Source organism: Perissodus microlepis, chromosome 3 (assembly GCF_051167445.1).
Source record: "Perissodus microlepis isolate ML-2025 ecotype Zambia chromosome 3, ASM5116744v1, whole genome shotgun sequence".
Taxonomy (NCBI): Eukaryota; Metazoa; Chordata; class Actinopteri; order Cichliformes; family Cichlidae; genus Perissodus; species Perissodus microlepis.
In genome coordinates, this window is record NC_140463.1 from 19,652,801 (window position 1) to 19,666,216 (window position 13,416).

The window sequence follows — 13,416 nt, forward strand, 5'->3', positions numbered from 1 at the left end:
AGAAGTCAGAACTTCTATCATATAAATAAAGATTTATTTACAATATGTTCACTTTATAAACAGTAACATTAGGAAAAGTAGAAAACTGCACATTGTAACTATGAGCATCCACAGTTAAAATCTCAGGACTTTGCTTTTTAAACTCAGTGTGATGAGCAGAGCTGCAGCAGCTGCTGTCAGTGTGAGTGCAGCATAGAGGCTGATCCTTCCTCGACTCTCTGTCTGTGGGTTCACTGTTGGTTTGATGTTTTGCTCATCAGCAGCTGCTGGAAGGACAGAAAATGTTCTTTTATCCTGAAAGTTCATAAAATGTTTCACCAAAGTTTATTATCCTAAAGTTCAACTAAAATATGACACTCAGTTTAAAAGTTCTACTCAATCAACTTACCAGTAACACTGAGTTTACAATCCTGAAAGCTGCAGCCATCATTTGTCTGCACTTCACTTCTGTACAGACCCGAGTCATCAGTCCTGAGTCTGGACAGTTGAAGTCTGATTCGTCCTTCTCTGAGGGCGTCTTTGTCACTCTGGACTCGTCCTGAAAACGTTTCATCCTGAGACTCTGACACCTCAACACCTTCATGAACCTGATACAGGACTGAGAGTTTATCACTGATGAAGAGTTCACAGAGGATGTTGAGAGTTTTGGTGGATCTGTCAGGTTTGGTGGTGAACGTCCACTCCAGTGTGATGTTGTGGTTCTCCTCTGCCTGATAGCAGGTCTGTGTCACATTGACTACAAATGATCCTGTTGAGGAGACAGAGAGGGAAAGAGAGGAGCAGACACACTGAGAACTGGAACAAATCTGTTGTTGAGCTTTATTTGGAGTTCATAAAGTGAAGCTGTAAACTAACCAGAGACACATGAGGTGAGGATGATGAGCAGCAGGATCCTGCAGATCATCTTCTCCCTGTGACGATAAAATGTGATTTGAGGAAGAACCTTTTCACACACATTTATATGTTTTAAATAAAAGTATAAAAAAATTAACAGAGCTGAATCTTGTCTCACATGAACTTTTTCATCTTCTAAAACATTTTGGCGGCTACCCCTCAGCCTCTCAGCAGCTGCACTTCTGGTAAATGTGAAAATCACAGGTGATCTCAGAAAAGTTGACTCTGAACTTGAGGTCAAGATCACAGGGATTCAAACTCATCTCAGAGCTGACAACCTGTCTCTGAATGTGGACAAAACAAAAGAGATGATTGTTGACTTCAGGAGAGCACGGAGAGATCACTGCCCACTTAACATCAATAGATCCTCTGTGGAGGTTGTCAAGAGCACCAGATTCCTTGGTCTCTACCTGGTGGAGAACCTCTCCTGGTTCCTCAACACCAGCTCCATAACCAAAAAAGCCCAGCAGCGTGTCTACTTCCTGCAGAAGCAGAGGAAGGCCCATCTGCCATCATCCATTCTTACCACCTTCTACAGAGGGACTGTCGAGAGCATCCTGAGCAGCTGCATCACTGCCTGGTGTGGTAACTGCACCATATCGGATTGCAATACCCTACAATGGATAGTGAGAGCAGCTGAGAAGATCATTGGAGCCTCTCTTCCCTCCACCAAGGACACTTTCAGCACCCGCTCCATCTGCAACGCCACCAGCACTATGGAGGACCTCACACACACTTTTCACCCTGCTGCCTTCTGGAAAGAGGTACCGGAGCATTCGGGCCCTCACTGCCCTGTTCTGTCTAGTGTTGCACTGTCTTGTCTTGTTTTCTTTGCAATTTTTTGCACATTGCACTTTACGTAGTCCCGTGTTTTTCTATTATATGTCATATGTAGCACCAGGGCCTCGGAGGAAAGCTGTCATTTCACTCTGTACTGTACGACTGCACATGGTAATGACAATAACAGACACTTGACACTTGACAGAGTCTACCCAGCCACAGTTTCAGTGCAGCTCACCAGCACATGAAGAGTTAATGTTCGTCTATGATCCAAATCATGATCATTATTCTGTGCACACTTTCAGCTACAAGATGTAAAATTGTCTGTTGACATCAGAGTGAAGTGTGTTGTTTTGTTACTCCAGTAACATGTTTAGATGTTTTCAGGCTGAGTGTATCTGTACCTGTCCTTGCGTTTCTCAGTCTCTGGCAGCTGTCTCTACGAACCATGAGCTCCTCTCTACGAACGTGGAAGAACATGTGAAGTTTTTTCTGTTGATTTTACCGGGTGAATTTCACTCACTGACCTGCAAGATAAAAACAAAATATCAGTGTAACAGATTTTCATTTCATCAGAGCTCACAGATAAGTTGAGCATTAGCCAACAGGGGGCGTTTGTCACCAGAAAATAAATGAGGCAAAATTAAACAGGTCATGTGATCGGTGTTCTTTAAAAGTTCCTTTCAGAAGCGTCACAAAAATTATGTTTGCTATACTTATTTACAACCCCAACCCTCGTCTTTAATTCACAACAAAAACTACGAGATAATAACTGTAACAATAACAGTGGGTATATTTCCTGAAAGCTGTGCCGCTTTGACTTCCTGTTGCGCACTTAGAAAACAGTTCTCGTTTTGCATCATATCAACAAACCTAAATATTCTTTTCTGTCTCTATCCTGTCTTCTCTGTCATCATAGACATTTTGCTTGTTTTGCTTCCAAACATATGATTAATAACCTACAAGTGTCTGTGTTTTTATTTCTTTTTTCTTTGCACATTTACTCCAACCTGAGACACCGATTTTTGAGTTCAGATGGCTGGTGTGGGATTGTTGGTGTGGAAGCTTTATAGGAAACAAACTTCAAATAAACTTGGGGAGAACAGTCCCATGAATTTATTTTTTTTAAGACATGACTTAAACAAAGTGACTGACTTTATCCAGGTTAGTTCAGACCTTCAAACTCATGACCTGAACCCTTGAGTTGGGGTCCTAAAGTAGGAGACCGAGCGAGGCTTCAAATCTAATCAATGAAAGTTTTAAATTGACTGCGTATCTCACAGAGGGCTAGTGTTGTGTAATGAAGATGGAGTAATGTGGTTTTGTGAAAACATGGGGAAGCTGGGTTTAAAAATTCAGGGATTAATTTCTTCGTACAAACTGTTTCCTGCATTGTTTAAGAGTTTTTAGACTCACAGCAAGTTTAAAAAACAGTATTGTAAGTTCTTCTAGATCAAATAAGACATTCAGATTTCTGTGTTTGTGTTGGTGCTGAAACTGGTTCCATTTTAATAAGTCACAGGACATATTAAGTCATCTCCAAGAAGACAGTCTACAGGAAATATTCCCCATAGACTCCGGACCACAAAAACTAAGTAGTTTCCTTCCAAGACATCAGTGTCACAACAGCTACACAAACCTCAGTCAATACAAACAACACAAACTGACTGAATTTCGTTGGTCCTCACTGGTTCGTTTAAATAAACTCAGTAAAAACTAAGTAATGGCAGCTTTTTGTATTCTCCTAAAATCTCTTCATCGTGTGCAGAATATTGTAAGACCCTGCGTATATCAGCAAATACCAGCAAACTTTCATTCTAGAAACAGGAACACAAAAACCAAAAGGTACAAACACATCACCTTCTTCCATATAAGCACCACGATGCTCTTAGTGGTTCGTTAGTTGAATGTGAAGTTGTTTCTGATTACAAAGCTCTTGGTACTGTGTGGGACTTCCTCTGAGATGAACACAGGAAGTGTTTAAACCTACTTTCACCTCACAGTTTAATTTTGAATGAGACAACGTCACAACCCAACAGACGATCTCACTTTAAAGTGGTGTGACTGACTTGGCTGATTAGTGAACAGTGACAACTTCTAATCAGTTCACAAAAGGCCGAGTCAAAGGAGTTTCTGAGTCTCTTTTTCCCAAACCTTCTCTGCTCTCATGAGCACTTCACCAACAGTACAAATACCTATGAAACACTTTGCTTTCACTTTAATTACAAATTAAATAGTTTATTTAATGCTTGCATTCAACAAAAATGAATCAGCCATTAATTTCACCTGACCCTGAACTTTGCAAGTGGAAAAAAACATTTTTCTATGTTTTCCTGTAGATCACGGCTTCCTCTCGGACCCTTTCAGGTGGAACTCTTTCTATCCAAGTGACTTTTCTCAGACTTCCAGAAAGTAGTCACAGAGCATCCTCGTGCAATCAAAACAACCCTATAGTTCACAAAATAGGTCCTTTTGAACACCCGTTCAGTTCAGCTTCTCCCAAATCAAACCTGAGTCATCAGTCTAATTCAAACTGTGTGTGACAAGTGCTTGATCACATGTGTAATTATTATCAGGTGTAATTTTGATGAGTAATGCAAGTTAGAGTACTACAGTCATACTAACCTGACATGAGTCAGCACTTAAACTGTGTATGTTGATACATACTCTATATTACCAAACGTATTTGCTCAACTGTCTTCACACACATATAAAACTGAGGGACGTCCCATTCTTAATCCACAAGGTTTAATATGATGTCAGTCCACCCTTTGTAGCTAACTCTTCTGGGACGGCTTTCCACAAGGGTTTATGGGACTTTTTGAACATTCTTCCAGACACATATATGTGAGGTCAGACACTGATGTTGTACGAGAAGGCCTGAGGGGGGGGGGGTGACTACAAGTTTCTAAAGAAGCTTTGGAGGAACGATTTCAACCAGTTCTGTCCATTATTAAAACAGACATTTATTTGCCAATCATTCAACATCACCACTTGTTTATAACTCTGCTGATTTTATTCCCTTTGTGTCCAGGCTGAGATTCCAGGTGTCTCACTCAGATCATTTTCTCCAAATCAGAAGCATCAGATTTGTGGAGACGCTCTGCCTGCCAGACACAGCTCAGGGCAAAGACACATGTCTATACTCCACAATATACAGGCCTGTATCATTTAGTGTCTGTATTTAAATGTATAAATGATCAAGTGTGATCAAACTTGCATCTGAAAAATGATATTAAATGTCAAACATTAAGTGTTTAATTTTTGTTACATTTTAAAGGTTCAAACCTCAAAGACATTAAGTTTACAGTCATATATGATCAAGAAAATCAACAATCTTCACATTTCAGAAACTGGAACCAGCTTTAAATGTGACTAAAATAATGATAAAACAATCAATTCTCTAATCATTGACTAACTGATGAATCACTGCAGCTCCAATATATTGTTGCATTTGACAACCCACTACAGCAACTACAGAATAAAACCACTAACCAGACTGATGACAGATTTCAAACATGCTGAATATGAAGAGTAGTATCATTTAAACTCACATGATTATCAGCCATAAGAACAAATTCAGATTTATATTGATGTAAGGTATATAAATGTAAGTACAGTTTGAATCAGTGCAATATTATTTTCACACATCAATGAACCACTGAACTTCTCAGCTTCTAAAATGTAAAGCCTCATTTAGAAACTACACAAGTACATATAATGGTCAGGGATCAACATGAACCTGTCTTCTCTATTTGACTTTAATCAACTCTGCAGTGGCTCCAAGTCCAAGGAAAAGTCCAGCATGGAGTGGCTGAGTGAATGTGGTCTGGACTCTGTGGAGGAGAGTCATGGTTTCAGAGACGCTGTAGAAAGACAGAATACCTGCTCTGTGATCCAGGTACACTCCTACTCTGGAGGACCGAGGACCTGAGAGGACAGTTGGGACTTTGTTTTGCAGAAATGTATAACTGTTTGTGTAACAATATAATGCCCAAGATTTGTCATTGAATCCAAATATACATTCATCGCCCCACCCTGCTCTGCTGATATTCTTGTATGCGACTGCTACACAAACTTCTCTCCCTCTCCACTCCACCTCCCAGTAACAACGTCCAGTCAGACTCTCTCTACTCAGGACCTGTAAACATCCAGTGAATCTGTCTGGATGATCAGAATAAGACTGTTGTTGTTTCATAAATGTTACTTTTCTGTTCCCCTCAGATAATAACAGACGTCTGTGTGCTGTGTTTGGATCCAGTTTGATTTCACGTGAATATTTTAAGAATCCAGCTCTGGTCTTTGGCTCTGGTGGTGACAGTAAAACATCCTCTTCAGTGACTGTCAGTGAGATGTTTGTCCATTCCTCTCTCAGAATGTCCTGTAGTTTATCTCTGGTCTCTGACACAGCTGCTGTCACATCCTCAAAGTACCTCAGAGGACGAATATTGATGCTGGATGAGTGTGTAGACTCACTGAGTGCTGACAGTGAGGGGTAGTTGTGTAGAAACTGGTTGTGATCCTCTGTGTGTGAGAGCTGCTCCAGCTCGCCGTCTTTCCTCTTCAGCTCAGCGATCTCCTGCTCCAGCTTCTCCTGAAGCTCTTTGACTCGACTCACTTCAGTTTCCTGCTGGGATCTGACCTGCTGCTTCACATCAGAGCTTCTTTTCTGGATGAGACGGATCAGCTCAGTGAACATCTTCTCACTGTCCTCCACTGCTTTATCAGCAGAGCCATTGATGGCCTCCACCTCCTGTTGAAGCAGCTTCACATCTTTCTCTCGCTCCTGGATTCTCTGCTGGATGTTTAGTCGTCTCACCTTGAGCTCCTTCTGCTTCTCAGTCCTTTCTGCTGCAGCTGGGACTGTTTCGTGGCCTTTATGTTCATCCATTGTGCAGAGATAACAGATACTCTGCTGATCAGTACGACAGAAAATCTTCATCACCTCATCATGACGAGAGCAGATGTTCTCCTGGAGCTTCTTGGAGGGGGCCACCAGCTTGTGTTTCTTTAATGGAGCTGCATCATAGTGAGGTTGGAGGTGTTTCTCACAGTAAGAGGTCAGACAGACTAAACAGGACTTGATGGCTTTCAGCTTCCTCCCAGTGCAGACATCACAGGCCACATCTTCAGGTCCAGCATAGCAGTGATCAGCTGGAGCAGCTTGGAGTCCAGTCTTCTTCAGCTGCTCCACTAAAGCTGCTAATATGGTGTTTTTCTCCAGGACAGGCCTCGGTGTGAAAGTCTTCCTGCACTGAGGGCAGCTGTGGATTCCCTTCCTGTCCTCTTCATCCCAGAAACCTTTAATACAGTTCCTGCAGTAGCTGTGTCCACAGGCTGTAGTCACCGGATCCTTCAGTAGATCCAAACAGATGGAACAAGAGAAGGTTTCTCGGTCCAGCTGAACTCCTTTCTGTGCCATTTCTCCTCTCAGTGTCAGTGACTGTGTGAGTTTCTCTTCCTTATAACTGAAACTAGTCTGAGCTCTGATCTCAACAACATGTTTCTGCAGTGAATGGAGCCTGTCAGCTCTTACACGTCACCACATGTTGGTTACACCCATCTTCAAAGTGCAGATCTGAAGGGGAGGGAACGAGGAAACACGTGGACAGAGAGGAGGTGCTGTGTTTAAGAGCAGGAAGAAGAGGGAGGGTTATCAGGCTGTGCTTCACTCCAGGAAGAGGAGCAGTTTGAGAGCGATACTGTGTGTTTAACCCTTTTATTTACTGCTCACATCAACCTTTAAGCTTGTTAACACTTTCTTCTATATAAATACACTCAACTTTAGAAATAATAATAATAATCATGATAATTAGTGCTGTCAGTTATAATCTCATTAAAATGACGGCTCGCCCAGTGCGTGGGGCTGGACGGTGTTAACGTGTTAGCGCAGTTAGCTTGTTAATGCGTTTACGGCCGATCCTTCCTCGTCTCTCTGTGTTTGATGTCTCAAGTTTTCTCTCAGGTTCAGGACAATCCCTCACTGCTGCAGAGACACAAACATCTGAGTCTCTCACATTCATTTAGTAAATATCACTAATAAACAAATTATAATTTCCTTAAAGGTTTCAACTTATCCAAAATAAGTTTGTGAACTGAACATGTCATAAAACTTTCACTGAATCAACTCACCACTGACGTTTAGTCGACATCTCTCGACATCTCTTGAGATCTCGAGAAGCCATAATCAGTGTTCACCTCACACAGGTACAGACCCGAGTCATCAGTCCTGAGTCTGGACAGTTGAAGTCTGATTCGTCCTTCTCTGAGGGCGTCTTTGTCACTCTGGACTCGTCCTGAAAACTTTTCATCCTGAGACTCTGACACCTCAACACCTTCATGAACCTGATACAGGACTGAGAGTCCTTTCCTTTTTTTGTTCTCCATTTTCTTTAGTTCGTCTATAAGATTGCTAAACAAGGGGGAGGGTGCATCCGACCTCCTCAGCTGTAATTGGTCCAGCACAGAGTCGATCATGACCAATTGGCCAATCCAACACCTTTCATTATTTATACCCTTCCAAAAAAAAAAAATCGATCGGCCCATAAAAACAAAAAATCGCCATCGGGCATACCGGGCAAATGCCCAGTATGCCCGATGGCCAGTCCAGCTATGTTCATGAACCTGATACAGGACTGAGAGTAATGGACGACTGCAGCGGATCTTCAGTGAAGTGATGAAGGTGTCAGGTTTGGTGGTGAACGTCCACTCCAGTGTGATGTTGTGGTTCTCCTCTGCCTGATAGCAGGTCTGTGTCACATTGACTACAAATGATCCTGTTGAGGAGACAGAGAGGGAAAGAGAGGAGCAGACACACTGAGAACTGGAACAAATCTGTTGTTGAGCTTTATTTGGAGTTCATAAAGTGAAGCTGTAAACTAACCAGAGACACATGAGGTGAGGATGATGAGCAGCAGGATCCTGCAGATCATCTTCTCTCTGTGAGAGGAGACAGAGGTGAAGAGTCATCAACACATGAGGTCAAAGGTCAGTCAGTACAGCTAGAAGAAGGAAAATCTACAGTCTGACCTCATGTGTCACTAAACATCGAACTGTTTAGTTTGATGTTTATTTCTGGGCTCTGACTACCTGCAATATATACGTGACCTGCAGAATCATATTGAATCTGACTCCTTCTCGCAGTCAAAAATACCTCCCTCAGTCACCTCAAGCTGCAGAGGAGCAGCGTGTTGTGTTGTGAATGAAGTGTGCAGAGGAATCAAGCGTTATAATAATCTTGTTATAAGAACTAGTTCTGATGGAGTAAATCAGTGTTTTTCATTCTGCTTTTCTGCTGAAGAAGCTTCTCGTCAGAAATGCAGAGACTGATGAAAGAAACACAAGGTTCCTCCAAGCTGACAGCAAAATATAATAATTAATAAATAATAATAATAAACAATTAGACTGTAACATCATCTGGTAAAATAATAACATTATATCTAATGATAATGAGAGCAGAGATTTCACTTTAAACACTTTCAGAGACGTTTGACATAAAAACAGAGTTACAGATAAAATACTTACTGCTGCTGTCTGCTCTTCTTTCCACTCACATTCTGCACACACCAACATCCACGGACAGATTTCACTGACTGAGCTGGAACAGAGCTGCTTATGTAGGTAACTGGATAACTTCCAAAGGGTGGGCAGAGAAGGAAGGCCAGCGGGGTGGAGTGACTGGCTCTTTTGTCCTTATACTGCGGCTCCGGGTGGTTTGGGAAAATAAATTAGAAGTATTTAGCTGTATTTTGTTTGTGTTTAGTTCTTTTTTTAACTTGTAGTTCTAAATTGGAAGATTATTGTGATATTGAAATATAAAAATAAAATTATATCTTATTATTTTTTCATCGCTCAAAATAAGCGTCACACTCGCGGAAGCCGGTGTACCTACCGAAACGCCTGCATTTATCGAGACTTTCAACCCAATTATGGATCTTCGGATCCACATTATGTCAGCAGCTATTCTCCACCGTGAACTATGTTAAAAACACCGCTCACGCCTCACAGATGAAAGCTTACAGTCCTGCGTAAAGATGAAAGCCCCGATTTGCAGACGCTGTGCGCAGAGGTTCGGGACCATAAGTCTTATTGTAAACATATCACGGCAGACCCGACGATGCATTTCTTTTGTCAAGGCAACTTCTTCTGAGAAGAGAGAGTATGCAAATTAGCTGAATGTGTGGCGACAAAAAAAAAGAAGAACTGAAGCTTCCTGTCTGGCTGTGAAAGAGACATGGCTGTGAATGAAAATTTAGAATTTAGTGATGATAGATTGGAAGACGTGCCAGGCCGGTGTCCCTCTGCAGGTCTTGCACTCCTTTGTCTGTTACAGCCAGCTTTATAGATGTGACCCCATCATAAAACCCCCATGGTGTGTTGCAAACTCTGTTTTTGTGTGTGTATGCACGAGCACGTGAGTGCCTATGTGTGCGCATACCCGTATGTCTATGTGAGTGCACGTGACTGAGTGTGCATGTAGGTGTGGGTGCGTCGTAACAGTCAAAGCACTGTGTGTGTGTCTCTGTGTATGTGACTTCCTGCCGGTCATAAAAGTAATCTCCTCACTCAATCTACACCAAATTCTTCTACACAACATAGAAAACAGAGTTAACATATTACACACACTGAGGCCGCCACTCTGCATCCACTGGGCCATTGGCCTCTTGTTGTCTTACATTTACAGATAAGGTGGAGAGTCTACTGCAAACCTACTTCTAAGTTTATAACAATTAATTTGTTTTTATTAAAGGTACAAGCATCAGCATCAGCAACCCCAACTGTAGCTTCCTGTCTCCTTTTATGACAGCAACCCCCAGTGTCCATAAATTCCTTTCCCTCTAAACAATTACACACTCTCAGGCTACAGCTAAGCCAAAATGAAACACACAGACAGATCCTTCCCTATTCCTCTGATCTAAACAAATTTAACACATCATATTATAATAATTATTTTCTTGTACTCACAAGAGACAGAATGATCGCGGCAGTTAGTTTTTCCACAGACAAACTCATAGTTTGAATTCTGTTCAAATGTTCCAGTATTATGACAATGATCGTGATAACCATTTTCTCGGTAAAGAGCTATTTATTTTTTCCAACAGCGGTTTTATTTTGCTTTCTTATTTTAATCTTATTACAGACGCAATAAAATAAAAACCTTTAAGATTATCCGACTAGTAACGGAATGCATTTATATAGCGGTGGGTGGAGGCAAGCTACACCAGCGCTTGTAATGAAAAGAAGAACTTTCTATCTACTTGTAACCTACAGGCTGTCCACCTCGTATGTGTAAAAATAACCCTTAGTGAAAAAAGTGCCGCGCCCGTATTCAGAAATCAGGCCTAAATAATTTTATTAAAACACCCTCGGAAGAGGTATTGTGTGGGAAAGAGTTTTCTTTTTTTAGCGTCTCTTTTACAACAGGAGAGCATTAGCAGAAACGCTCAATAGACAGAAAAACAGAAACCCTAAAAGAAAACGGCCTTGTTTTACGCACATCAAGAAGGAGTCAACAACCCCTCTAATCGTTAGTAGGGTTTTCGTGGATGTACATTGTCTCATCCTGGACTGTGGTGCTGACACTCACCAGTCCTTGGCCTCCTTCCTTCTGCTTAGCGTACAGCCTCAGGGTGCTGGACTTGGATTGAAACCAGGGGCGGAGCGTGCGGGTGGCTTACTGGGCTTAAGCCCGGGTTGTTTTGTCAGAAGCCCGGGGTCTTTTGGAGTGTAATTTTTTCATAGTTAGATGTCTGGCTGACAACTGTATAAAACAAAAAGTACACACAATATTCGAAGCACATAGTGCACACTGTGGGAATTTACGACTGTGCGTGAATCCCCCCTGATATTGGTATGATCCGAGATACGAGACACTAAGCGACTGAGCGAGAGGGCGGGGCAGCTGCTGCCTGTGAGTGCGCTGTTGGAGAAACGGAGCCAGCCATACTAAGGAGAGCTTAAGTTTGACCAGGTACCAAAGCAAATCATTCGTACCGTACAAATAATGTAAATATGACGGTGTATCATGAAAGATTGATATCAAACTGATCACTTGACCAATATTACGTTACTTGCTCTTCAAGTGAATCAACAACTGGCGAAATGAAAAGCCGAACAAATGCTATTTTTTTTAGAGAGTCTTAGCTTACGTGTGTTTATTTCATATTTTCAGTTCTTACCCTCCCCGACTAAATCGGTTTCAGTTATGTACTGAAATATAAGAATGGACATTAGAGGGTTCTTTCAAAGAAAAAACTCAGGTAAATGTTATTTTATATATTATGCTTTGTATGTTGTTCAGTATATTTCTATGCAAAACAAGAGGGATTTCAGTACACAGCAGGATATTCACATTTGTAACCAGATATTTACATACACTTTAGGGAGAAAACATAAAACATTTTTACTGTACAACATCAATTTAGAGTAAACTTTTGTTTTAGATAAATATTGAAATATCTTTTGAATTAGTTAAATGTCAGAATAAAGAGAGAGAGATCTGTCTATTTATTATCACTTTCATCAAATTTAGGAGCACATATACACTAAGTTTATTGTTAATTAATAAGAAAACTCCAGACGATTCCATTCTGAGCTGAAGAAGCTTCTGATAGGTTAGTAGAGTCCATGTGAGTAAATTGGTGGCACACCTGTGGATGCATATAAAGCAAAACACAGAGTCTGTTTCTGTGACATGGGACAATCAAGAGATATCAAACAAAACACCAGAAAAAGAATTGTGGAGCTCCATAAGTGTGGCTCAAGTTTGAATACAATTTGGTGCCATTTACAATTAAGAAATACAGATAGTTTCTCTCTTTACTCTTAAAGTTAACAAATATGTTTTTATATTTATCAATCTAAAAAAAATAAACATTTAGTCTGATTTGATGTTACAATTAAAAAAGTGTTTGTGTTTTTATCTGAAGAGTTTGTAAATATCTGTATATTTGATGATTGTCAGCACAAAGAGGGAGAGAGAGGAACAGAGAGGGAGAGAGAGAATGAGGACAGAACAGAGATGGAACAAGAGCAGGTGAGACACACATGTTAGTCAAATGGTTGTTTACCAAAAGTATCACCGTATCATAGGTACTCATGTATCTCGTACCTAGTGTTTCTTTTTAGGTTTGTTATTTTTCAAATTCTACATTTATTAAGTTATGCAGGCTTGTTTGCACAACAAGGCTAAATAATTATATAAACCTTTCTCAATCTAAATAGTGGACTTTGGTAGAATTAAAAAATAAGTGTAGTGCAGGTCTATGATGATTTTTAGTGCTACTATCATCTAGTTCTGATTCTGGTTCTGTCTTTGTTAAGTCCCAAGTAGTCCTGATTTTGAACTGTTGTAGTCCTGTTTTAATTCTGGATCAGTTCTGGGTCTGGTTGAATTGGGGTTTAGTCCCTGTGTCTTGATACAGCCCATACCTTGTTCTGCCTTGCTGCTTAATTAAAAAACTAGTTTAAGGTGTCCTGCACATGTGATATATATTTTTCCCTATATGAAGTCATTCTTTTTTGAACAAAACTCAAAACAGAGCCTATTAATCTTTCAGTCATTTCTACTACCCCCCCCCCCCCAAAAAAAAAAAAAAAATCCCACATGCATACCACCCTTTTGGGCTAAGCCCCGGGTGTTTCAAATGTCTGGCTCCGCCTCTGGTTGAAACTCTCCATGCATGGTCAGGAGCTTTCTTGTCTTGATGTCAGTGGCTTCTATCTCCTGCTTTGGCCAGCTTA

At 41.0% G+C, this 13,416-nt stretch overlaps 3 protein-coding genes across 3 annotated transcripts; all 3 read right to left on the reverse strand.

Annotated features, from left to right (window-relative positions):
* Positions 1-371: 371 nt before the first annotated feature.
* On the reverse strand, positions 372-9,277 carry LOC146390398 (uncharacterized). Its single transcript, XM_084923489.1, has 3 exons — positions 9,199-9,277; positions 856-911; positions 372-748 (listed from the first exon to the last, which is right to left on the reverse strand). Exons 2-3 carry the CDS (start codon positions 902-904, stop codon positions 372-374), a joined length of 426 nt encoding a protein of 141 aa, XP_084779615.1. The 5' UTR covers positions 905-911; positions 9,199-9,277.
* LOC146390399 (tripartite motif-containing protein 16-like) lies at positions 4,947-7,919 on the reverse strand. Its single transcript, XM_084923453.1, has 2 exons — positions 7,807-7,919; positions 4,947-7,252 (listed from the first exon to the last, which is right to left on the reverse strand). The coding sequence occupies exon 2, from the start codon at positions 7,094-7,096 to the stop codon at positions 5,426-5,428; it is 1,671 nt and encodes a 556-aa protein (XP_084779579.1). The 5' UTR covers positions 7,097-7,252; positions 7,807-7,919; the 3' UTR covers positions 4,947-5,425.
* LOC146390400 (uncharacterized) lies at positions 7,816-8,532 on the reverse strand (the record flags this gene model as incomplete). The annotated part of the gene is made up of 1 exon (XM_084923511.1): positions 7,816-8,532. A coding segment is annotated over one exon (717 nt), but the record flags the coding sequence as incomplete, so codon positions are not given.
* Positions 9,278-13,416: the final 4,139 nt, after the last annotated feature.

Coding starts and splice junctions, on each gene's coding strand:
- LOC146390398 (XM_084923489.1), bottom strand. CDS start 904: ATGATCTGCAGGATCCTGCTGCTCATCATCCTCACCTCATGTGTCTCT. Junction 749..855: donor CCTCACCTCATGTGTCTCTG/GTTAGTTTACAG, acceptor TCTCCTCAACAG/GATCATTTGTAGTCAATGTG.
- LOC146390399 (XM_084923453.1), bottom strand. CDS start 7,096: ATGGCACAGAAAGGAGTTCAGCTGGACCGAGAAACCTTCTCTTGTTCC.